The 27,166-nt window shown below is 43.2% G+C and overlaps 2 protein-coding genes across 2 annotated transcripts in view; one reads left to right on the forward strand and one right to left on the reverse strand.

Moving 5' to 3' along the window:
* Window positions 1-503: 503 nt before the first annotated feature.
* MPC2 (mitochondrial pyruvate carrier 2) lies at window positions 504-8,995 on the forward strand. The gene is made up of 5 exons (XM_082489026.1): window positions 504-739; window positions 4,965-5,005; window positions 6,874-6,958; window positions 8,000-8,111; window positions 8,754-8,995. Exons 1-5 carry the CDS (start codon window positions 634-636, stop codon window positions 8,809-8,811), a joined length of 402 nt encoding a protein of 133 aa, XP_082345152.1. The 5' UTR covers window positions 504-633; the 3' UTR covers window positions 8,812-8,995.
* Window positions 8,996-16,441: 7,446 nt separating this feature from the next.
* MPZL1 (myelin protein zero like 1) overlaps window positions 16,442-27,166 on the reverse strand; it is a gene marked incomplete at its 5' end in the record, with an annotated part of 41,734 nt that continues 31,009 nt past the window's right edge. The window contains 3 exons of the mRNA XM_082498414.1: window positions 16,442-16,625; window positions 22,644-22,749; window positions 26,117-26,249. Coding sequence (XP_082354540.1) covers window positions 16,524-16,625; window positions 22,644-22,749; window positions 26,117-26,249 — 341 coding nt within the window. The 3' untranslated portion in view covers window positions 16,442-16,523. The remainder of the gene's footprint in view (window positions 16,626-22,643; window positions 22,750-26,116; window positions 26,250-27,166) is intronic.

The raw sequence follows: 27,166 nt of genomic DNA on the forward strand, positions 1-27,166 counted from the left end.
CCCGCCCCCGCGGCGCCCCGCCCCCACCGCGAGGGAGGGGGCGCAAGCGCTCCGAGACTACGAGAGTCTCGCGCGAGCTGGTAACGGCGCCGCAGGACCGGGGGGACGGGACGCTCATCCCCTCCCCGAATGGGGAGGGCACGTCGTGTAGCTGACGGATGGCGTCAACGCGCTCGGCTCCGCCGGTCAAACAGGCTCTCGCGCCAAACGTTGAAGCCACAAGGCGGCCATCTTGGGTCTGGGCATATAGCCGACGGCCAGTGTTTCCCGCGCCGGCCATCTTGAATGAGACAGTGAAGCGGCGCTGGAGGCCATCTCTGAGCCGGGCGCCCGTGCCCTTCCCGAAGACCCCCAGGGTGCCGCTGGTGCCGGCTCTCCTCACGAGGTGGGGACAGGCCACCTAACCAATAGCGCTGCCCGAACCTCTTCGCCCCGCCCCGCCTCTTGCCGCGGCCGCCAATCAGCGCGCGAGGAGCGACGCTCCTCCTACCCACCCCCAGGCACGCGGGTGACAGATAGGCGGGGCTCGCTGGGGGCGGTGGAAGGACGGTGGGTCGCGGAGGGACGGAGTTGCCGGCTAATCGGTGGCCCGCTGCCGCCACTGCTGTCGTCCGGCTCTCACACCGTCCCGACATGGCGGCCGCTGTCGCGGGGCTCCGCGCCTCTTACCACCGCCTGCTCGACCGCATCGAGCTCATGTTGCCGCCGCGGTTCCGGCCCTTTTACAACCACCCGGCAGGTAACGGGGCACAACGGCCGCCGCTGCCGCGAGAGGGGCCGGGAACTGGGGGGGGACTGGGGGGGGACTGGGGGGGGGGGGGGCCGAGTTGGGTCCGCGGAGGGAGGAGGCGGGGTGCGGGGCGTCCCTGAGATGGGAGGCAGCGGGGGTGCCAGAGCGTTGGGGCAGTGGGCTCCGACGGGGCGGGGGGACAGGGACGAGAACGGGACTAGGAGGGGTGCCCGCCTGCCGGGAGAGGGGGGAGGCGGGTCGGGGCCTCAGGGTAGAGCCTCTGACCGTGATTCTGCCACGGGGGGTGCTGCCGAAGAGCGGGGTCCTGCTAGTTAAGGGAAAACTTATTTTCTTTGGAAAGAAAAAAAATAATAATCCAGACAAGACTTTGTTATTGCCGTCTTCTGCAGTGCAGGGGGGTACTTGAGCGTCACTGTCGTGTTACTCCACGGTTTGAGTGCAGGAACCGGCTGGGCTACCCGACCCTAACCCGGGGGGGTGCGATGGCTTCCAAAGAGGCCTGAAGGCTTCAGCAGTCAATTCTTTCGAATGGGTGTGCTGAAAAAATAGAGGGGACCACTGCAAGGATTTCCGGTCTCTAGGTGTACTCTGGTTTGAACCAAGATGCCGCTTGCTTTGTTTTCTTTCTGCTGAATCTGGCGCTCCTACTGAAGACAACTCGTGCCCTTTGAGTCCACTGTCGTAGCTGAAGCGCTCCTGTGGGAATGGAAGGGCTCAAGTTTCCATGAAATGAGCTACCCTTACCTGACCTAAAGCTTACCTTTACTTGAGCAAACATGTTTTTTTTGTGTTACTAGAGAGAAACTTCTTGTAAAATGATCTACTTCAGTGGCCATTTAGGTGATGTTTGTCATGTAAACACATTGCATAGGGCAGTTAAAAAGAGTGCTCGATAAAATCCTAAAATTCCATAGGCTGCTGTTCCCACTGTTTTGTTTCAGTGTGATATGCATCCTTGACTCTTCACCTACCTGGAATATACACTGTGAAAATGGACTTTAGTTTTTAGTCAGTTGCTCCATCCTCTTATAACGGTCCTCTTTTGAAATGAAAGCTGTTGCTTTAAAGAAATCATAATTAAAGAGTGAAAACTGCAGTTATCAAAATGTCTGATTTGTACAGAATTCACTAGACCAATATATATATTTAACATGAATGTAACTTTTATAAAGAGTCGATATGCCCAGCACTTCCATTGTAAAGGTGCCAAGCCTTTGAGTGCTGCATTCATCCTGTATGAAATGTGGCAGTTTGCAGTTACTTTTATTGAATACAAGGCATGGTGAGCAATGGGAACATCTATGTTTGGTTTTTATCATAACTGTAGTACTAATTGAAAAAGACTTTGGAAGTTCTCTTGCAGTGCTTTTCACTTCATGGAACTGCCTGTGGGTCACCTTTGTTCACCATCATAATGTTGAAAGCAATAAAAAAAAAAAAAAACCAATCCAGTTTTTAGGGACTCTGTGTGTCTATGTGTATATACATATATATCTGCCATAATCCATACTGGTGACATAAGTGAGAAAAGCCACAGAGCAAGCAGGTATCGAAACAGAGCTTCTATCACTTCTGTTTCAGCCTTGAATGTCTTGAAGGTGGGTCTGTGAGAAAGTTATGCAATAGATGTCGCAAACCAAGTTGGTTAATAATAAAAAGCTCACATATTCTCTGGTGATATCTAAGTTTCTAGTCTAACTTAGGAATATAAGTGTCATTATCATTAAATTATCAATCACTTGTAAGAAATTAAGAACAATGCTTACTTTGTTTCTGTAACAAAGCAAGCTTCCAGTAAAATAATTGATGCCTGGTCTGAAAAGCTGTTTCTTTGTCTGGCATTGCATAGAGCAAGGCTGCTGAAGGACAACAAAGAGCCGGGGGTACGGCACACCAACTCCCCTGGCTGCCACAGAGCAGGGAACATGGCTCTTGGCAGCCTCGGGGAAGCACGGACTGAGCTTGTACTCCCTCTCCTTTGGCCTCTTTGGTTCACTTTGCCTGATCAAACTAAACTCTCCAGGACAAAGATTTCTTACATTTAATAGAAGTCAAATTCTATGAACTGGTCACACACGTGATATCCAAATTAGCCTCTGGTATGTCCCTGCTCTGATGTGCTGCTGTCAAATTTATCCTTGAAAAATTCTGTGTCAGGATCTGTGAAGAGCTCGCCCTGGCTGGGTGCTTACTGGCGCACCTCCAGGAGAGGTGTTCTGCTTACGGCATTTGACGTGTTCCCTTAACAAGCTTGGCTTGGTACCTTACTTGTCTTCAATTGTTTCTTACTTTTGTAGTCAGCAGTTTTAAATTATCAAGTTATCTATTATTAATAAAAATCAATGTCAGTCTTCTTGGAAACTTTACTAGTTGTTTAGGGAATAACAATTTAATAATTTATACTTACATTGCACTCTCCAGTACTCCAAATCTGTATTTGTTCTTCAGAAGAAAATAGAAGTAGCTTTAATTACTATCATCTGTGGGAACTCTGTAAGACTGATTTAAAAACAGCTATATTTGAAGGCTGATACTGATATACTAAGTAGCTGCCTAAGAGAACAGTAACTGAAGTTTACATCTTTAAAGGATGAATATTGAGCTGTGTTTATTCAACAATATTAGATAGTTTCAGTGGCTGCACAACCCCATGCATCCCCAAAAAAGTTAAATCCTGTGTAGGTAAAATGTTCAGTTATCCAAGTGAAAAATAATGTGCTAGTAGTTATTAACTGCAGTTTGAAACTTGATTGCTCTCACAAGTGGTGTGGGTCTAAGAGGGCTTTATGCAAAGCTGCCAAGCCAGTTTTTGTTGTATTCTGTGCTGCAGTTGCCCTGCCCTTTTACAGGGCTTAATTGGCTTTAAGGTGATGGAACAACTGATGTTTAACAAGTAGTCTTACCCACCAAATTGAGTTGCTTCACAGGTGCTTGCTGTAGAAACCTGATGTTTAATTTTTCCCAAGTCAGAGTTTCAAACCTGAGAGTGCTTAAAACAGGGAGTATAAATCGTTACTTCAAGGCCTTTTTAAGGCTGAATTCTTAGTGAAAAATTAGCTCGCATGAGCACTAGAACTTTGATTGCTTCCTTTTTATCATTTATATTTAAAAACTTTACTCATAATATGTAACATATTACAGTGAAAACTTGGCTTCATCCTGCATGTTATCAGAATGCTGAGCAGTGGCCTAGTGAGACCTAAAACTTAATGTGTTTTGATGAAATTGGAACCAGTGTCCTGACCGTCTCCCAGTGTGGTGGGTTGATACTTTGGATTGTGGTCTCTCTTTTAAGACTTCAAGCAGTAGTCCTAGATTAATGATTTCTGGAGTGTTTGGCAGTCTGCTTGTTGTAGGTGTGGCATTACAGTACTTTGCTTTAACCAACCAGTTGTCGTTTTAGTACCGCTGTAAGATATGTGTAAGAGAGATGTTTCCCCCTGCAGAACCCATTCCATTGAATTTCTCCCTTCCTTCTGTAGATTTGCCCCTCTTCCCCCATAACTCTCCTTTGCCTATTGGTAAATTACTGGGGTGTGGGGTTGATTGGGTGGAAAGCATTGTTTCTGCTAGAAAGACATGGTTATTCAGAGGTGCGGATTAAAGGTGAGTGAGGACACTTTCCTTGTGACAGTTTCTGCTACTTATGTTCACAATTTCTACTCTCACTTTAACCATGTTAATGCTGCCATGCAGCATGTCTTCTGTGTCATCAAAAGCTAGGCTGTGATTTGGGAAGGGAAGGAACAACTGACTTTAAACAGTACCAGCAATAAAAATTTTTGAGGTTTTAGTGTATAAGATTCAGTACACAAAGATTTCACATACTAATTCTGTTTGTACAGCTGTAGAGTAGCTTTTAATCATTATATAGAAACTGTCTTCACTATTCCTTGGCCTTATCCTAACTCTTTTCATTATAAATGCCTTTTGCCTGCAGTAGTGTCCTTGGTTGCTTAAAAATGGAAATACAAAATCCTACTCATCTCTTGCAGAAATGGGTGGCCTGATTATACCACTGACGGTTGATGCACTGAGTTGATGAACTAAGAGTATTAGGTGATAGAGCTTAGCTTGAACAGTGGTAGAAATTGTGCTAATATACAAAATTTGTTCTTTAAAAAGATAAAACAAACTCAAAACTTAATGGGGTATTAAAACAGCCACATGTCACTGAATAATTTTTTTTCTTTTTTCCACCCTTCTTCCTCAGGTCCCAAAACAGTGTTTTTCTGGGCACCTATTATGAAATGGGTAAGTATAAATATGCCAGCTGGTGTCTGGATGTCAGTCAGAGGGCAATCTGCAGCAACCCATTGAGCAAGCAGTCATTTCCCAGCAGATATCTGAGCCTACAGAAGATTTAACACCAAGGCTGTAACTTTTAACGTACAGGGAGGAACAAAATTAGTCTTAATAACAGATAGCACAACATGCAGGGGATACAGCAGGGGAAAAATACTTTGTGGAAAAATTGTACTTTTAACTGGAAGTTTCACAAAAGCTTTCTCTTGTGAAACACTAACTATTGCTCAAGATAGGCATGAGCTAGCGTATAATTCAAACTCTTAAAGCAGGTATTTCTTCTGAGATTGGGGAGTTTGAAGACTATCTTAAGGAAGCCAATTCCTAAGCCTTAGAGTTTGAAGGCAGGTTAAAGCGTGTCAGAGTGCAAGGTAATCTTGAGAAAACATGAGCAGCCACTGCCATTTCGGCTATTAGTAGCTCTCTGTTTCCTGTGCAGCTCTACTTCTCACTTGGTTACACCTCTTGGCTGTGTATGTGAACAGGTGAAGCATATGTCTCCTCCTAATTCACTGTACTCCTCCTAGTTGTTCTATCGGTACGGATAAAATAAACGAGCTCTAAAATCATAAAGCTGTTTGATCTTCTTGTTTGAAAACAAGCAAGGATATAACCTGCTCTTCTTATTGCCAGCTGGTTCATAAGTTTGTATGAATGCCAACTTTTTAGAGCACAATGCGTTGCTTGTGGCCTATAAGCTGTAGCTTGGTTTCCTTGTTAATCTGAACTGGAGCTGCAGTAACTGTGGTTAACCTTCCCCTTTCTCAGAGGCTCTCCCAGGCAACATGCTCTTGAGCCCGAGCATATGGGCAACTCTTCTGAGCAGGCTGCTGTCAACTGCTGCTGTAACAAAAGATCTTATACACAGATGGTTTTTCTTCTGTGAACATGCAGGAAGACCTCTCAAAGCACACAGTGAACTTCTTCACTGAGGAGTTAAAATTACTTCCCCCCCCTACATTGCAAAGGTGCATTTACTGCAGTTACCGAAGTGTGCTGAAAGTCTGTACCTTTGTGGCACCACTGCAGCAACTTCAGTCCCATAAGTGAGGCAGCACACAAAGTCTCTACCCTTGAAAAATGGTTTCTTGATCGGAGCGAAAGGAGTTCTTAGTGGCAGTCGGTGAATTAAAAGCACTAGTACTCTTTGATTTGTGGGATTTGGGTTTTTTGGTGAGGATTTTTTGTGAACTCCTGAAACATGAACATGAAATTTTATTTCCAGTAGAGGGCAATAACACAACAAAACAACTCAAGCAGTGTGTTTGCTAGTAATGTTGTCAAGTAGATCAGCCAAGCTGTTCCTCACTTCACCTGGAATTTTTCTATTTTTACTGAAATTATATTAAAAAAGAATCACTTTTACCTCGTCAGATGAAGCTGAGTGAAGACTATATAGTGTCACACCTGCATCTTTACTGGCAATATCTTAGCCCAAGCTTTAGGAAGAAGGGCCTTCTTTAGATAAGCTTGATAACTTGCTGCATGAAAAACAATTTGTTTTCCAGCAGTTTTCTTAAACAGCTGTGCTTAAATTAACCTTGTTCTTAAACTAATACAAAATTGTCACTGTCTGGGATTTTATTGCAAGCCAGTTGCACCCCCCCAAAACTGTGTTCTTATTCCTACCACAAGTGACTAGAAGTGGATGATGTCTCCAAGAGTCTAATTATTCTGCTCATATAATGCATCCCATCTCCTGCATAATGCATATAGACTAAGCACTTAGCTGTGAAGCAACTTGCCCTTGTAAAGTGTTTGATCTGTTACAGGAGGTCCTGGTACTGGACTGGTGCTCACTGAATTTCTCATTACAGGGTTTGGTATGTGCTGGAATGGCAGATATGACCAGACCAGCAGAAAAGCTCAGCACAGCGCAGTCTGCAGTACTAATGGCCACAGGTAAAGCCGAAGTTGCTCCATGCTTTTACACAGCACCCTCTCTAAAACTATCCACATCTTTCCAAATTCTCCATCAGTGCTAATCCACTTCTATAGAAAAGGCTTAACTCTAATGTGTTAGCTCTCACTATTGCTGTCACACAATAATTCTAGGACAGACCTATTCTTGTTATTAATTATATAACAGTTTTCTACACGTGTCTTAATTTGGAATTGTCCAGAACAAGTTGTTATGAGTTAGGATACGAGTTTCATCTCTTAAGTTACAATGATACCACTCATTCCACCAAGTGACCTCTTTTGCTTCAGGTCAAGCAATTTGGAAACTGGTCCAGGATATAGTGACTTTTTTAGAACAGACGTTAAGGGATTAAACAATGGTAGGGTAGTTACAGTAACATAACTGGAAAGAATTTCCACGTGTTAAAAGAACTTGGAAGCAATGGTACACACACTGCTGCACTGCTGTCTGCCATGAATTTTCACACTGGCAGAAACAATATTCCATACTCAAGGCTTTCTACCAGATCTTGTCAGGGGCGGGACTTGTGGCAGCTAAAGCTGAAAATCAAAATTACAGCTGCCAGTTTCTCCCTTCTTCAGACTTGATTTTGATACCTGACACAGTGCTGTGCATTTTGCATTATATGTAAACCATTCTTGACTGGTGGATTCTGTAATCTCTAAACTGGTGCAGCAAGCAGGATATAGCGAAATGCCACTACCCTGCAACTGTGCTGGAGAATCAAGGTTTAGACTACTGTAGAGTACAGAGGATCTTTGTTTGATATTAAGACGATGATTGACCTTCTTGTCTAGTTATTTTTGAAAAATGCAATACATACCCATAGCTGTCCCATTGGCACTGACGTGCTTCTAACTGAGAAATGGCAAGTTAAAAAAAAAGCAATTGTCTAATGTGAAGCTGTAAAACTTGTTTACTTAAACTGTCCCATGATTCTGTCTCCAAACTTAAGGGAATGTCTGAATATTTCACTTGAAAGACTTACCATCTTTAAACTTTTTCTTTTTATTCAACAGGCCTTATTTGGTCAAGGTACTCTCTAGTTATTATTCCTAAAAACTGGAGTCTGTTTGCTGTGAACTTCTTTGTTGGCTGTGCTGGTGGCTCTCAACTGTTCCGAATATGGAGGTACGTATTAAGAAGGGCTACTCTACGTACTATAACTAAGCATTCACACCACCTAATCTTAACCAGAAACGTAGAAATTCTGACACCCTCAATGTCAGTGCAACAGGCAAGAGGAACTGAACAATTAATTAAACATTGCAGAACTTTTTTGATACATTGTTGAGTGGGACTGAAGCTTTAAATACTTTCAGTATAGCTATGGCGTTTTTTAAGGAATGCTCTATGTAAGCTGTAGTTCCTGGGTCTAAGGCACTCTTTTAAAGTTGTAGGTCTGACTGACAAACAGCCTAGACTTTCTTCTCATAAGCTTTGCATTTCTGTCAGCTTGCAGTGTTGAATCATGTCAGTTCCAGCTGGATCAAAGGGCTCTTGAGCAGAGCAGCATTTTTTTTTTTTTATTATTATTATTTCTGGTGGGAAAATTTGGAGTTCTTTGGCTTCAGTACTGGCAAAGAATAAGGCAAACTTAGCAACTAATTTGGAACTTCTTACATGAACTAAACTATCCTATACTGACTGTCCACCCTCAAGTCCATTGTCATTTTAAACCTCCTCTGCTGAACAGATTGTTAGGCAGACACTGTTATTGTAACTGGTGTTCTACTCTTAGTCTGTGCTTTTTTTTTTTTTCCCCCCCTATAGGTATAATCAGGAGCTAAAAGCAAAACAACAAGAGCAGCTGCAGCAGAGAGATGCTTAACCCAACAGGTCAAATCCAACAACGCACAATCCCTTCCCCATGGGACCTAGCTTCACTAATTTTAATCTTTTTTTTTTTTCCTCTGAGAAAATGAAAGAGGAAATTTAGAGAGCAGGTGTTTTCTAAGTGCAAATAACAAAGTATCTCCATACATTTAAATAAAATGCAACATTTTAAATTGAAGTAAAAATGTGTCTTATATTGTGTCTTTAAAAGAAAGTGATTGTGGATTGTGCCTTGAATGAGTTGCTGAGCCCCACCTTATCTAACTCTGCTGAACTGGTCTCGGGGTGACATGGTACTAGTGACAGTCAGCCAGAGCCTCAGGCTGAAGTAATCTTTTGTGTCGTGGTCAGACCTGTGTGGGGTTTTACCATACTTCTAGTAATCAACAACAGTAGCATTTGTATTTTGCTCTTCCCTGGTAGTGTAAGGATATTTCTTTTCAGCATATCTTCATTTGTTTCCCAGCCACCACTGTCTTTAACAAGAGGAGGACAAACTAGGATGTGCCACCAGTGCTTTAGCTTCTGTCATCCTTTACAATTAGAAGCAGAAGGCGGGTGGTTCTTGGGAGTGTGGAAAAACAAACAGCCAAAACTGCTATTACTCACTTTCCATCCCCTCCTTAAGTACATACAGATTTCCTGTGAAGGTGTGCACTCAGGCAACATGTATGTGTCAGTTCTCCACAGCTTTGGAGGCAGTGGTCTGCTCCCATCAGTGGCATGTTTGTGAATAAACATTGAAGCCTTCCATGAAAGTCAACACCTCTCCCTACTCACTCTCCTCTAAAAAGGAAAAATGTGCTACTCCGAAAAAAAGTTCTGAGCAAAGGCTTTACGTTACACTGCAAAAGCTCATCTGTTACTAAAAGGTACAAGGCAATTGTGTTCAGAGCATGGCAACAATGAGCTTCCCTGGCAGGTTCTCAGAGACTGCTTCCACCAAAGCTAGGAGTCAGTACTGGAGCTCAGGAATTTACATCCAGGAGAAAAAGATAACTGTGAGACACAGTATCTTCTTCAGGATTCAGCTTTCAGCAAAACGAAGGCCTTGAAATACAGGAGTTTTGCAAAGTCCTCTTATGAAGTCTCTCTCCACCCCTACTTGTCCCGAATCCCATTTGAGTTATTGCTCCAGCATGGCCAGAGGAAAGGAAAATGTTCTATAGTTACAAAAGCTACAGCACCTTGTTGTGGCACTAATGTTCTCTCTCATCCTATGTACAGTGTCATATTATCCAGTCCAGAGTATTTGTGCAGCACAGTTTAAGGAAAGCATTTTCCATTCTTGTATGACTTGCACCCGATAGTCTGTCAGCTCCCCTTTTTCAGAGGCTGTCCTGCCACGAAGCTATTTCTGTCTTATGTGAATTCTGCTACAGTTTCACTTGCATTTCTTAGTGGTAATACAGGGTAACAATTCAGATGGTGAACTCTCCAGCTGTGAGACAAAGACTGCAGTGACTGAAGAATACTGTCAGAAAGAGGAATGGTGTACTCCAGTCCCCCTCCCTTCCCAGTCCCTAACCAGATTAAGACTCGTCCAGCAAACCAGTAATGGGGAAAAAAAAAGTGTATTAAAATATTCACAAGATTACAATAGAAAACATGAAAGTCCATTCAAGAAAAAAAATATTCAAGATAACTGTTTCCAGATGAGTCTGTAAAAGCAAAAGCACTAACAGTTGGTACACTGGCTCTTCATGTAATCAGGCCATGCAATGTGTATCTAGCTCCCTCACACAGATTATACATGTGTCTTACAGGTGTTTGTTCTCTGGCATACCTCCAAGACAGAGGTTTACAAAAGGAAAGAACCCAGTCTATGTTTCCAACTACATTTACCACATAAAACCAGCTGGCACTGCAGGGAGACAGAAAAGATTGCACAGCATGCTGATCTCCAAAGGCATTGAACTTATGTTTTAGAGTGCAAAAATACCTTTAAATGAAAGGGTTTATTAGCTTTAGGGCAGTGAAGAGAAGGGAAAGAGAAGCCTCAAGAAGAGTATAATTGCTGAGTGTAGTTAATATGATTTTGTAGTCTCCCATATAAAAATGTTACCTAAATAGTAGCACCATGGGGATGTGGCCACAGCCCAGAAGTCTTACCCACCTTCTCAGCTTTGATGGTTTTAAAGAGAAAATATTTCCATCATTTATTATACAATAAGAACATTTTGTATTTGAGGTCCTAGGTAGATACATTAATAATGTAAAATTCCAAGACAAGATTTCAATACTGACTGAAGGTGTTTTGTTTATAAAGCAAAGAGCCAGCACTTGACCTCAATGAATCCACTCTACGGCAATGCAGCTTCTAAGTCGCATATACACACTTACTGCAGTTACAAGACAGATGGTTACCTAAACAATTCTCACAGGTTTAGAAAAGTTAAAAACCTAATTCCAGCTCTTCTAGTCACAAACTGAAATATCACTAAAGCTTTGAGAGAAAACAAAACCCTACGGGTTTCCGCTTATAAATGACACATCGTTCAATTACTTACAGGGACATATTTGCCACCCAGTAGTGGCTCTTAATGCCATTTTGTGAACACACCGACCATCTCCCTCATAGAACTGCTGAAGTCAAAAGGGGCAATAGACATTTGATGTACTGAGTACACCTACCAATTTACTTAGATTCATACTTTATAATTATTTGTAATCCTCTTCTCAAATTTCTGATAATAAAACTAAGGAAGAATACAGCCACTTGTCCTGGTTTGAGGTAAAACAGAACCAATTTTGTTCAGTAACTTCGCTTCTTAGCTGGGCCTCTTCTAACTACTGAAATTAACTGCATATTGTGCAGACAGTGTTCACTCTCCCAGAGTGATAAGACCAATTGTTTATAGCTGATGCCCAGGCATGGGATGCAGAGAGGCTCTTGCTTATACTCATTGCTATAACCCCCAAGGCCAACCAACTTTGTTATTTGCCCCATTGGACAGGCGGAAGCGGAAAAGCATAGTGGGGTCCCACCTGCAGGGAGGAGCGGACAGGACAGGTGACCCAAAACTGACCAACAGGATATTCCATCCCATCGGCCTCACGCTCAGTATAAAAGCTGAGGATCAAAGGGTCAGGGCTCTTCCTTCAATGGCCGACGTCTGAGGAGGACTCTGTTCGTCTGCCTGTGATCCCGATCCTGAATCCAGATCTGGAATCCAGTTCCCATCCGTCACTGCATCCAGCCTGGGACTGCCCCAGTGCCAGTTGGTGACATGATTGTAATCTCAGGAGCTTGATACGGTTTTGTATATATTTTTCATTATTTCTTTTTATTTTATTATTAATAATTCATTAAAGTAGTTTAGTTCCTTCTAAATTCATAAGTCTCTTTTTCCTCTTCTGCCTCTCTCTTTGAAGAGGGGTAGAGGGGAGCATTGGTCGGTCCCGTCTGGGGTCTCTCAGGTCCCCAGTAGTGGATTTTGGCCTAAACCACGACACCACTGTTAGTAAGCAGCCAAAACTTTTCTGCTTGGCAGTTCTGTTAAAAACAGGGAAGACGAACGATGCCATGCATATCCCTGGCTCTAGGGGGTGCCAGCTGGCTTAGCTGCCAGAGCCCAGGCTGGAGATCCAAAACTGCACTCCTACAAAGGGTTGAAGGTCACTTTTACCCATAAAAGAACTTTTGGGTTTTTTTTCTCCCTCGGCTGAAAAATGGATTTCAGATTGGTCCCAGTTTTGTTCACAAGATGAATAAAAGAGAATTCATTGCAAGTCTTTTACATCACACAGACCTTCCCCAGCTCCACTATCCAAGAGCTGTGACCCATGTAGCAGTTTTAGTCTTTTGCCTTAAGAGAGGCTGCCTACCCCTCAGCTGTGCCGCAGCAAGCCTGCCTGCCATGCAGCGCTTCTTTTTAAAATAGATGGTCGTAGAAGAGCTAGCAGCAGGACAAGGACAACACACTTAGTGTTCCTCAAAGTCCAATCTGTTCCTTTTTACCTGCAAAGCACAGCATCAGAGAATTAAGAGAACAGCAGCAGAGTTAAACTTCTGGTCCCTGTAACATCAGGATATGATGACCTTGTCTGACTTTAATCTCTGCTTGCTACCCATCAAGGAAGTAGAAGTCCTCTGTCTCCTGAGATTTACTAAGTAAACCAACTTAGCATCAGTCCCTTTCATCAGCACAGGTTATCGGATGATTAAACAAGCCAAGATAACCTGAGGGACAGAAAACTCACGAGTGTTGTCTCACATTGCCTCAAGTTCTTTTGACTTCAGCCTGAATAAGTTATTTAATAGCTACTTAGTTCATGTTTCCATGACCAAAAGAAAAAAAAAATAATAATTCAACAGCCTTCGCACTGGAGAGGGATTCAGACTGATTTCTGCTATTCCTAGGAGAAGGGACTTTTGTTTCTTTCTAAAAACATGTTCAGCATTTTTTAAAAATGCTTCCAAGTTCATTCTACCTTCACAAAGAGGATGCAAGCAGCCTTGCAATGAGCCTCCTCAGCAGTATAGGCAATATAAACATACCCGTAGTTAAACAAAGGCAATGGAAGGAGATGTTTCCTAAAGTTAGTTAGGAACAACCAGATCAGCGTGTTTCCTAAAGTCAGCACCAACCAGATCAGTGTGTCTCCTAAAGTTAGCACCAGATCAGCATGTTTGTTAAAGTCAGCACCAGGTCAGGATTGTGCTCAGATTCTCCAGTATATTCCAGCAGGAAAAGAAACAAACATTAATAGCAGACTTCAGAGCCAAAGACAGCCCTGTCTTCTCATAGCAGCAAGTTTTTGATCGCTACATTCATCACACTTCACCCTCTTACTCTAAAGTGTCTGGGGAGGAAGATGGTGATGCTCAGGTATGAACACAGGCAGATCAAAATCAAGTTTCTCCATCAACCAGGTCAAAAGTGTTCATTTCTTACTAAGTGTGAAACAAATGTTAACAGCCTGGTAGATAAGTAAAGCAGCAGCAGGATTCATCCTGATCTGAATGAGGCTTCTACCCAAGGCAACTGTTATCAGGAAACCAGTGAAGTTTGATCCCGATGAAAGAATATAGTATTGGCATACCCAACTTTCTTGGGAAAAAAAACCCACAGAAAACAGTTACTTAAATTGCACTGTCATAATTAAAGGATTATCTAATGTGGTTCTGAAAGGGTCTGCCATGGGCCAAAAACTATTTTTTATTTACTTGATGTTACAGTGGAATGTAGGTTAAAGTTTGCAAATATTAAGCTAAGAGTGATGCAAGCTCACTGGAGGACAGGATGAGAATTCAAACCAAGTTTTCAATTGACAAACTGAAGATGAGGTCTGAAAAACCCGTAACATAATTTCAGTAGAGACAAATTTGCAGACAATACAAAACCAGGAGGAGTTGCTGGCACACCAGATGGTCCTGCTGCCATTCAGAGGGACCTGGACAGGCTGGAGAATTGGGCTAAGAGGAATTTCATGAAGTTCAGGAAGAAGTGCAAAGTCCTGCACCTAGGGAGGAACCACCCCATGCACCAGTACATGCTGGGGGGCACCTGGCTGGAAAGCAGCTTTGCAGAAAAGGCCCTGGGGGGGTCCTGGTGGATACCAGGTTGAACGTGAGCCAGCAGTGTGCCCCTGTTGCAAAGGCGGTAAGTGATATCCTGGGCTGTATTAGCCAAAGTATTGCCAGCAGGTCAGTTGAGGTGATCCTTCCCCTTTATTCAGCATTGGTGAGGCCACACCTGGAGTACTGTATCCAGTTCCGGGCTCTCCAGTACAAGAGAGATATGGACTTACTGGACGAATTCCAGTGCAGGGCCACAAAGATGATAAAGGAACTGGGGCATCTTTCAAATGAGGAAAAGCTGACAGAGCTGGAACTGTTAAGCCTGGAGAAGAGAAGACTTGGGGGAGGAGCTCATCAATGTGTATAAATATTTGATGGGAGGGAATGAAGAGCACTACTCTTCTCAGTAGTGCTCACTGGCAGACGCAATGGACAGAAATTTAAAAAAGGAAATTCCACCTGAACACAAGGAAGCACTTTTTTTTGTGCAGAGATGTTGTCGAGTTTCCATCCGTGGAGATACTCAAAACCCAATTGGGTGCAGTGCTGGGCAACCTGCTCCAGCTGACCGTGCTTGAAGAGGGAGGGCTTGGACTAGGTGATCTCCAGAAGTCTCTTCCAACCTCAACCATTCTGTGACTGATTCTGTGAAATCTCCTTCTCTGGAGATATTCAAAACCTGCCTGGTTGCGTTTCTGTCCAATCTGCTGTAGGTGAACCTGCTTTGGCCAGGGGGGTTGGACTAGATGATCTCTGAAGGTCCCTTCCAACCCCTACCATTCTGTGATTCTGTGAAATAGACTGAACCCTTAGGAAATGGGTAAGAATCAGAGAGAAGGGGTTATGGCAGACCAGACTGAAAATTTCTTGCTGCTACAAAAAAAGCCAACACTACATTAGGATGTACAAAACAAATTCTTCTACTATACGCTACTTTGAGAAGACCTCAGCTGGAATGCCACTTCTAGTTCTGAGCAGCAGACTTCAGGATACAAATGGGTCAGCTAAAATGAGAGCCTCTTCAGCAGAAGAGAGTGATCAGACATCCTTAACAATCTACGAAGAGTTTAATCTAGAAAGAAGAAGCCGGGAAATCATATTCAAGTAGCAGACTTGCAGAGAGGAAGGAAATAAACTGCTCTCCACATCCTCTGTGCAAACATAGGTTACACAAAAAAACACACATAAAAAAACCCAAAGAGTGAAGTTCTAGATTTCCTCCAGAGGTCATTCAGCCTCCACTACAGGCTTTTAAGACAGATAAAGCATCTCTAAGAAAGCAACAGTGGTATAACAGAGCCATGAGAGAGAGGTGAGGGAGTACTACAGCTTCCATATCCCTTTGAGCCCTTTTTCATGCTTGTGTGAAATGACAAAGCTTTGAGGAAGAAACATTTCATTGAAAGGTTCAACAGCATCTGAAGCAACCACCTACAGCTTCCTATCCCTTTAACTCACTAGCTCTTAAGTTTTCACAGGTAAACCACCATTTCACAAAATTCATTAGATCAACACTATCCCTGTACCTTAAAGGACTAAGCTTGAATAGATGGGCTCAATACAGAAGTAAACAGTTCTGTGACCTGTGTTACACAAGTCAGGTAGGCCTAAACATTTCCTTCACTTACACTGCTAAGACATACACTTCTGATAGCTAGGAGTCACAATTTGGCTTACAAGACCAAGTGAGACTGTCTACTTTATATGAGAAGGCAGTTTGTACTGAGAATCTGACTGAGGAAAGGTGGATACCCTGTACACATAAAGAACACCTCAACAAAAGAAATTAGGCCCTATAAGCAAAAAAAAAAAAAAAAAGAATCTCCAGGTCAATCTAGAATCTTCAGGCATCTTCCAGTTTCTCCATTAATAAATGAGATAAAAATATTTTTAAAATGTGATGCGAGTTTTCACTTTCTCTCTCGTCACACAAGATACAAAAAAGAATATTGGCAATTTATAAGCAAAATTCTTACCGCATTTCAACATGCAACATTGGTCTCACTTCTGTACGATTAAATAGACTATTTACACACAATACATCTATATCTTTCCCTCTGTATGCACATGCATTGGTCCTAGCCTAGGCATCAAAGGCCACATGTGAGTTCTCTGGGTCAAATCTTGTTCAAGCAATTCCAGTCTGAATGTGTGTTTTCTTTTGGATAGCTTAGGATCTCATCTCAGTTCTTCCGAATATCAGCATAGACCACAGACTCTGACTTGTTAATCTTGTCGCTGTGCTGTCCTCCGGAGTGATCTAACTGCGCATAAATGACTGGGCCCTGGGAACAGAATAAAAAAAGCACAATCAGTATCTTTCAGAATAGGTCATATTGCCCCTCGCTTCCGCAGGGGCTGCAGCAAGACCAAAGCCAAAGCAAGACCACAGAGCTTTTATGACCACTAACAGCACTTCGAAGCAGGTGGAATGAACCCTCACCTACAAATGACCTCTAGTCTGCCACCTTTCTCCTGTCAGGAGCATGTCAAATAGCACCATTGCCTCCCTTTAATACTGTTATGGCTGCTTGCTTCTCACAAAAAGCAAAATCCAGAATCCTTTGTTCTGAAAAGCAGCAATTCTTACATGCTATGGAGCGAAGACACATGGCTTAGTGAGATGCATGCCAGATTTAATATTTTTCAAGAGGAACTGGACTACAGATTTACCAGTAGACAGCAGAGTATACCTCCCATACTTCCACTCAAGCCCTGGAAATCCCAGCACAGCTGTATCACTCGGATAACGAGGGAGAGAACAAACCTGCAGCCACCTTATGACGCCAGTCACTGCCCAAGTAAATGATGGGATCAAGACCTGCACAGCAGCGAGCCAGAAAATACGGAAATGGTGCGGTAATGCAGAATTCTTACCTGACTTTAAAGCCAACGCAGGCAGTGAGCGCCTCCACAGCCACCCTGGGCAGGCACGGCCACACACCTTCCTTATATTTGCTGGGGGGCAGTGGAGGACATTATAGCAGCATCTTTCAGCAGAGCAGGCAAACACGCCAGCGCCTTCCTAAAACACCACGTCCTCCAAAACACAGCCCACAGGAAAGCAAAGTGCGGCTACTGGAGGTTGGCTGAGGACAGGACTGCAGCCTATAAAGAGCAGGTACCCAACAAGACAGGTGGGAGCTTTATGGAAAGGTCTGACCTGCAGCCCCCACTCTGCTCACCCTGATTGACATGAGCCCAGAGCAGAAGGCTGCAACCACCTCCCAGGTGACCTCAGCGGAGAGGCCAGACACCCACCCACAGCCCACGCAGGAAGGAAAGGGACTGCCCTATTTGGGGGTGGGGGAAATGACAAGGAGAGAATCTTTTAGTATGGGTGTGGCTTTTTTAGCAGTTTTTGCTTCAAAACCACTTCATCTATTCAACTCTGCTTCTGTTTCCCTTATGCCTCAGGAAGAAGTAACCTTCACGGGCATTTCTCCCGCCTCCTTCTCCCCAGGACTTTTGGTATCCTGCCAAAGTAGAAAACATCTCTATGGGGCTGATCCATAAATCCTTCCATCCATCTTCCAAAGCAATCGGGGCCAGAGATCAAGAGAGACCTTCTGTACAGAAAATTAAGTCCTTGAAGGACCATATAGGTACACTTCTGCACTGCCGTTTTCCCCACAACACAACAGCAAAGCACGCACCTGCTAACTACCTTGTTCTCTTTCAGAGCTAGTTTAAAACCAAAGTTTCTAGCTTCCAGGTAAAGCATTTCCCAAGTGATAAAGAAAACAAGTAGAGGAAGGAGATGGACAGAAGGATGAAATCCTGTGAGCAGATATAAAATGCTGAATATAAATAATAGACTAAAGAAATGTTCAAGAAAGACACTGATGTCTCAGAAAATTCTAGATTTAAAGTCTCCTTAGAGCCACTTTTCTTTTTTCTTTTTCCACTGCTGGCTCTCATGTTGTTCTGGTCTCCAACATTATATCACTATTACATTACTAATTCCAATTAGAGTGCAGTGTCCATACAAACTTCAAGGCAAAGTGACCTTTCTTTATTTTTAAGCAATTTTGGAAGTCTCATCTGCTTGAAGCCATAGGTCCAGGGTATGACAAATTCAGCTTGAGACCACTTCCTATCAGTTAAAGAAAAAATAAAAAAAAAATCTATAACCGCATAAAGTACTCACTATGACAGTTAAAGTTTTCTTCAAGTAATCCTAATGGGTCAATATTCTACCACAGGCGTTCAACGAGGATCAGTTATCACTATTCTAATTTTATGCCAGGTTAAATATAGTTACTCTGCTGCAACCAGCATATTAGGTGGTGGTAGACAGACTGACTAGTGTGATCACCTATCCAAACCAAGCTATCATTGTCTGGATGAGTTCACTATCACCTGAATAAGTGATAGACTAGCTAACACAGAGAAAAGCAGGATCTACTATAATGCTCCATCTATTTGATTTGCTGCCAACTGATTTTCCAGCAGATTATAATCAGCATCAGGGACATTTTCCCAGCATTTGATATCTCCAGTGATCTGAGTCTTTGTAAAGACTCTTCTTCCACAAGTAAAACCTTCAAAAAAGTCTAAACAATTCAGAACTTTCACCTAATCCCAAATAAACTCATCCTGACTCTTCAGAACCAGAAGACTGACCAGCACTGCCATAAAAGACCCAGCACTTCCCTAAGCCTTGCGATTTTTCTATTCAGAACCAAAGGGAAAAGAGTAGCAGGTGTACTGATACCTTGCTAAAAGTTTATCAGCAAAGTAATGAATTGCAAGTTACAGCAAAGAAAAAGGAACTGCAAAGTTAGACCAGCATGGCCTAACAGTGGTCTACTGTATTTTCAGATTTTTTAGATTCTGAAAGATGTTGCAGCTACCATAAATTCCAGCTCCAGGAAATTTACCTGAAATTTAAGTCAAGATTCCTGGCACCATGAACTGTTCCTTCCCAGGGTCCTGGGGTCCAGTTAAAGCCTGGAACAGAGCTTGAACACAGCCTGTTCGGGGACGTCTTAAAGCAGAAAGAGCAAAGCCAGAGATCTGCACTTAAGTTAATGTAGCTTTAGTGCTCCCCGCTTCTACATAGACAGACCTATCCGCCTAGAAGCTCTATACCATACTGCTCTGTACATCAGAAATGCACTTCTATGGAACTTATAGTTTAAGATCAGTGGTCCTTCAGCCTGCCCAGAAATGAATACTTGGCTAAGCACAAAGACAAATGACAGTCACCCTGGAGTTAGCGTATCTTGGAACAACACACATCTGCCTTCCAGTTTGCTTGCTGCAACCCAGATTACTAGCTAAACACAGAAATCCACCTGGGAAACACATATAGTTCATGCCTTCCCTGGAAATGCTTTTCTCACTCACCCAAATAACAGTCATGGTAGAACACGAGCCACTACGGAACGATGGCACGGAGAAGAAACACCACATAACAAATTTGACAGGACAGAACATACCTGCTGAGACGGAAGACACAGTGAAAACAAGTGGAATTGATTGAACCAATTGAATTTCACAGAATCAGATCTGCATACTTTCTGCATTCTGGGGCACTCCAGAAAGCCAGATCCACACCTGATAAACTTGCACACAAAGGAAGTGCAGGCTCAAGTGCGCTTGCAGCTGAGAAGTGATGTGGACAATACTTCATCACTGATTCTTAAACTGACACATAAATAACAAAAAGAAAAAACCTCACTTAATAAATCCAATTTAAATGCAACTCTTTGAGAGTGAACACCTGTATTACTGTTTTTAACTTGCAGAAGCAGGGGTTGTGTATTTGTATTCACAGTTCTCCTTCACCAGTGAAGCACGAAGCATTCGGTCACTTCCTACACATCCTACCACGTAAACGGCTACAAGGAAGCCCCCAGGCCTTTACTGTTTGCCCGCAGCACTGACTGTGTGAACCACTGGTCTATACCTGCCAGGCAATCCAAGGCACAAACGTGTGCCTGAATCATCAAGCAGCCTGCAACAGCTTCTGGGAACAGATTCTGCTGAATATCAGCATTCCACCTACACAACAGCTCAAAAGCTTGAATGCTACAACTAATTTCTTGATTACCAAGAAATATCAGGTTTTACTTATACGTGATGCTAGACTTCAAATATATCAATTTGCATGTTGATATCACGCTTTAAAAAAAAATGGCTAGAAGTTAAAAATATAAGTGTAATCAATTGAAAGTTAGTTTCCTCACTGATTTAAACCATCTGTTCAAAGTCTGATCTACCCTAATTTTATCGTGGATCTTTTTAAAGAAAAGTAAATATGTTTACTTGCTGTTCTGTAAAGATGGGGCAAATGCTTAACAGAAGGTAGAGGAACCACTTGCTGCTACAAATGTTTGCCCAGAAATGAAAATCCAGACAAAGCTCTCTTTGTCTGACAAAAGAGATTCAAAAACTAAAAAACTAAACAAAACAAAAACCATTTCCAATATTTTTTCCTTTCAGGTCAGGAGTGTTCACACTTCGGGTTTTCCTTTAGGAACTTACCTGTGGGAAGACCCTGGAGGACTCTGTCAAGGAATAAGCGGACTGAAGTGACTACAGGAGGGCAAAAGCACACCAATTCTGAGATAGATTTACTCTGACATGTTCCTTCCTGTACACTGAGACCCAGAACACTGGGGACATGGAAGGCTGATGACACAGTAAGTTTTCACACCAAAACATTACAGAGAAGATAAAAAAGTATTTCTGCTTTCAAGATGTAAGCACAGAACAGCAAAACTCTTCCTCCATGTAGCTCTCAGGGCACTTGCATGTATTGCTTCATACCACAACAGTAATTAGATAAAACATCTTGGTCTTCTGACCTATGGAAGTTGACTAGTTGAATCCAACAGCTACTGCAGCATACATCCCACACATAAGCTTTTTTTTTCTTTTTCTTCTTTTTTTTTTTTTTTTTTTTTGAGTGATGGGGGAGGTGGCAATCACCCGTGTCTTTCACCCATTCTAGAAGCCCCTCCTATGAACTAGAAAAGATGAGCTTTATGTAGGCCTTTATAGGCAGCTCGCTGCTACTAGACCCACTCCAGTCAAAATCTGAACTATTTTTAAATCCTATAAATTGAGTATATTGCCTTTATGTTCAGAGAATGACTGTTCTCTGAAGTCAGTAGGTAGCTTTGTGGGCCTATGTGCTAAAACTCTGGAAATACTGCATCTGCCAGGAACAAGATGCATTTCAAAACCAGCCTGGAAGCCCAACAGAGTAGGGACTTTGACTTTATCCAGCTCACTGTTAACACTGTATTTTGTTCCTGCAGTGTTAACACATTAACACACATCTCCATTATTTTGTCAGGAGAAATTAAGAAACCAGGTATTAACCCTGATTTAGAAACCCATCGGTTCACACACTACTCTGCAGCCACTTGCTAAAAGGTAGCAAATTAAGACAAAAGTCCATTTCAGACTTAAACTCACTCAGGATCCGTATCTCCACAAGAAAATTGTTGGGAATACACAAATCAAGAGGTAAGAAAGAGCTTACAAATAAGGAAATCATGTACACTGTTAACAGGTAATCATATATTACATAGAATCCCTGTCTGACTCATGCTCTCTCCCCGCTGACTAATTTCCCATGGGATGTTAAGTCTGGATAAGAGCCACCTTTTTCCTTCAAAGTCAGCAGAACTTTGCCAACAGCAGCAAGCACAAGACAAAGCGTGACAATTTCAAGCCCACAAAAGTTGGGTGGCTCAGCAGAGGAGAGCTCTCAGCAGCAAGAATCATCTTCAAACTAATCATCGCTGGTCAGTGTTTGAACTGCGCTGGCTCATTTCCTTGTGAAGGAAGAACATGCCACAGGGCAGGCACCGTCACAGTGATGAGAGAGCAAGAAAAATTCCTCCCCATTACAATCCCAGAACAGATTAGGTAACTTTATGGGGTGATTACACACCCAGTAAAAATGTTGTTTCTACATTAAACAGCTGCCCACTGCCCACTCCTCATCCTTGCCGGGCTCTCATCCTTGCACTTCACTACCGCTTGCGTACAATGACACACAAGATCAGAACCAACTTTTTTATACATTAGTAAAAAAAGGGCATAAACCTCCCTCTCAAGTAATATCAAGATGCTATTCTTTCAATTGCACTAAGCATTCTATGGAAGAGTTCACCTGTCCCAGCCCATCGTTTCTTTGAAGCAGACACTTTTACCCCCCAGCCCTCATCACCTTATCAGACAGCACCTAATTCATGTGACCCACCCTGCCTTTAACTTTTCCGTACCATCTCCCCCACACTCTAGGACGATCCTGCTTCAGGAAGCAGCTGGAAGCAGTTTACCTGGTGTGATCTGGCGGGCACGCTGTTTACCAGACCCTCTGTGTCGGAGGGCGACTTCTGTGGAGCCTGCTTAACCGGTGACATCAAGCTCTCAGATGTACTGCAGCTGACGAGGTGGCAGAGCAGAGTTTGCACGACAATGTTCAAGAGGCACACAAATAATAAAAAAAAAGAACAAAAAAACAAAAAACGAGTGACGGATGGCAAGATGAATGTGGCAGATTACGCCAAAGTAAAAATGAACATAACAGACTCTGAAATAAACACACATAATGCTCATCTCTCCCCAGACATTTCTCTATCCTTCCTCCCAGAGTCTCGCTGGTAAGCAACATGACAGAGCAACTATTAAGACAGCACAGCAGCTCCTCCAAACCCCCTGTTCCCTATATGTTACCATTCAACCCAACCTGTCTAAAGCCATGTTTTCTTCACTGAGCCTTCAGACTCAGTCAACAGCAGTAAACAGCAATTATCTTCTAACTATAAGCTAAATAGTTGCAGTCACTGAGGCAAGCGTTATACCAGTGCTACAGTTAGAGCTAACACTTGCAAGAGCCACCAGCTCTCCGTCCCAGAAAGGTACTTCCTACCAAACTCTACATTAGTTCCCTTGCGTTTGGTTAGGCTACAATCCCAAAATAATTCTGCCCAGTCACAACAGACACTAGTTTCTGGAGAAATTACTGTAAGAGTCACACGTGACACATAAGCTATGTGCCCTGATATAGCTACTTGAATGTCTCATCAGGCAAATATTGTTTTTCAAACAAGAATACTGTCTTGTGGTGAGACCCAACACCCCTAAAAGAAGGTTGGCTGTTTTCACTCTCTGTTTGCTTCTTTCCCTCTGGCTAAAGCAGGACTGAAAGGTAAACAAGCCAGTGACAGAGAGAGAAATGAATACCACAGAGCTAAGTATATGAGAAAATGCCCTTCAACTTAACGTCAGTAGCTTCTGGGCAACGCAGTAATGGGTGTCTACATGCTAGGTCTACCTCCTCGCACCCAAGCACCCAGGAAAGAAAACTAGCCACCTCCTTGACAGTAGACACAGGAGTTCCCTTTGCTATCACAACCCTTTGACCACCAGGCATCCTTTTCCCCCAGTCTTTATAGACAGACAGTGTACGAAGCAAGTACAGAAACAAACAAATGAGGACAGTGACATTAAGCAGACCACTTCCTCACAGGGCAATCATTTTTTATGCTGTGGTAAGTCTAAGCACAGAAGACTTAGCTCCTCATACCTGCAGCAGTAAGAAAAAAAAACCCAACAAACTGCTCCCAGCCATCACGGCAAGGGGCTTCCAGGGTCTCAAACAGAGACAAAGCAGCCCTTCTGTTATCAAAATGATGTAATTGTGAATTGTTTGCTTTTTTCACAAAATTCCTCAGATCTACACTATCTAAAAGTCATAATGCAGGTTTAAACAACCAATGCACTTAGATCCCCACAGGTTTTCAAACACCCAAGCTGTCTGAGCCAGAGGAACGCTTATAGGGAATTTACTTTATTTTGACACAGAAGGGGCTCTGAATTTCCCTGTGCTTTAGTCAATGCACTGGCAAGTTCACTGTTGGAAGAGATGGAGGGACACCACCCGGGATAAGCAGCAATCCCACCCCAGTTAGACATGAGACAATGAAACCCAAGCACCCAGTGAAATGCATCATCCCTTTGCCAACAGATTCCAGCACAAATTACAGTGAAGTTATGTTAGTAGAGAGCTAGCTGGTTAGTCAGCAAAGGAAGAGGAAATGTGTACACACACACACACACACACAGGTATTAACAGCAACCACCAACTTGATTAGTTACCATGGTGTCTAGTGGGACTGGAAGAGAAGACCCAGCCCTGTTACATTCCCAATCTGGCGTCTATATCAGGATCTCTGTAAGGAGAGGAAGGTAAGCAGGATCCGATCCCAGCACACCCAGGCAGAAAGAAAAAAAAAAAAAAAAAACAAACAAAAAAACACCAAAGTCAGAGCATGAATGGAGACTGGCCATGCAGGGGTTCCAGATGCCGCGCAGTGCCCCAGCCCACCTCAGTTCAAGGAAGAATGGTTATCTAGAAGTAAGTGCATCTCATCAGCACCACCACCACACACTGGGTTAGCATCACGTAGAAGAGAGTCTGTAAGTTTGGAGGGGGTCACAGCACGCTTGGTTTCTCTTTACACGTCATGCAGAGCTGGCATGGTCAGTGAAAGCAGTATTTAAACTTCAGAGATTACTTTCCCGAGAGAGTAGTTAAATCTACTACAAGAAATTACAGTGCACGAACTACTGCTCCAGGCTCAGCACCAGCATGTGTCCTTCATCAGGAAGACACCGGAGAGCAGGTCACTGGAAAGCAAGGCAAGTGGACTGCCTCACACACACTGCTGGTGCATGGCACTGCAGGCTTCTTTTCAGTTCTTAGGGGAAGGGCACATGCAGAAAGGTAAAACCAGGCTTTCCACACAATTTACAGCACACACAACTGCCTTCACTATATTTAGCCTTACCATTGGGCAATAGCCAACTCACTTTCTCTAAGCTCTCCAACTGGGAAAAGGACAGGGCAAAGTTTAATTTAGAAATCCCCACATGTTTATTTTTGGAGTTATTTTCTTTTATCCCACAGGCAACCCAAAGAACCCGCAGGAAGCAGGAATATTTGTTGGGAAAAGAACAAAAGAAAGTTATAGGTTTGGGGTTTATTTCTAAGACTACATACATAATTTTCATTCTTTCTTATAGAAGCAAATTACCAGCTAATTAGAGGAGAAAAAAGGAAGTGCTTCCCCCGCCAGCACCAAGCTCCATCAGAACAGGACTCAAGTCTGCCTTTGTTAGTTCTTGTTGCTTTTTCATACGTCCACTCAAAGATCTGTGCTTCACTTTGGAGTTATCCTCCTAACACTTAAAACCTTGTGGGGATGGTAACAGTTAACAGAAAAACAGACAGTGTATGAGAATGGATGCGGAGTGGATACTCCTCCCTTACTTTGAAGTGTGGTGATGAACGGGGTTTTGGCGATTATACTCCAGGCTCAGGAGCCAGACACTGGTAACTAAAAAACCCAGTCTTAATCTCACCACAGAGCATTCCTTAACAGTGCACGTGTGGCACTTTTCCTTTGGGGTGGAGGGTGTTAGGGGGAAGCAGGGCTCGAGGGAAGGGGAACAGAAGAGAGCTAGGGGATCGTGGATTAAATGTTCGTAGGGCATATACGCTTGTGGCTGGGGATCAGCTCCAACTTTTAGTGATTTTTGGGTGCGACTCATGGTCAGTAGGTCTTTTCAAGCACAGTACAAAGGTAATCATTATAGGCAGATGACCAGTGTTCCACATGGCCATACCCTATCTCTAGCCATGGCTGCCAAGACTTGGCTGAAACAACTCCTACCCCCCTCTAAGCCCTCCCTCTGATCCTGCTGCTGTTCCTCACATCATCCATAGGTGAGGAGGGAGATCTCTTACCCAGAGTATCGTTTTTTAGAGTTGTTCTTTCTGATGACAAGACACACGACAATAGAGATGAGCGGTGAGAGACCTGTAACCGTACCGATGACTATCCCTGCCACCATGGCAATGGGGAACGCAGGCAGGCTGTCTGGGGAGAGAAGGGAGAAAACATTCAACTCTTCTGCATTCCCTGATTAACAGAAGTGCAAACCACAAATACTCTTGACCTTGGATTCGTTTAGAGCAGAAGGCACTAAAGTAATATCCAGGAATTATAACATGCAGCCTAAGTGGTAGTGATAGCAAGCAGCCAGCAGAATAACATATGAACAGAGCACACACCAAGAGTGTTCTTAATCTCACCGTCCTTCAGAAGAGAGTTTATATTGAACCAAGAATTTTCACGTGTCAGGGAACACAAGTGAAAATGAGGACAACCCTGTCTCATTTTGTATCTGGGGGGGAGAGGGGGGACGTGTTACACTCATCTGGCCATTCCCAGCGAGGTCAACATGAAAAGGCAGGCACGCTTGAAAGCAGATTTGAACGTAGCGCATTGCCAACCAACTCGGAGCGCATGTTCTCTGGGCAGCATGCAGCAGACAGCCTAGTTACTACACATGATGTCTCTTAAGAGTGAGTATACGTGATTCTGGTGTCTCAAAATACATCTCTATACATTTTTAGAGTCATTCTTTCCCTTCTTAAGTCAAGATCATTGTATGATGTTAGAAATATGCTTATAGGAACACAGCATTGCTTTACTCACATTTTCCCCAATATAATTTTGGGGGAGGGCAGGCCAAGAAAGAGCAGACAGAAATAAAAGCCAATCAGAGAATGAGTACAAATGACTTACAAAGGAAAGAACACACAGACTACTGTCATAGCTTTTCCCAGTAAGAAATGAAGTCCCTCCCCTCCTCCCCATTGTGATTAATGGAAGGAACACCTCAGACCAGAGGGTTTCTCACAAGACCCCATGCTACACTAGCTGCTTGCACCAAATGCAAGTGAATCAGTGTAACATCTGGCACGTAAAACATCTTACACAGAAAAATCTTT

This window comes from Vanellus vanellus (genome assembly GCF_965231255.1).
Source record: "Vanellus vanellus genome assembly, chromosome: 1".
NCBI lineage: Eukaryota > Metazoa > Chordata > Aves > Charadriiformes > Charadriidae > Vanellus > Vanellus vanellus.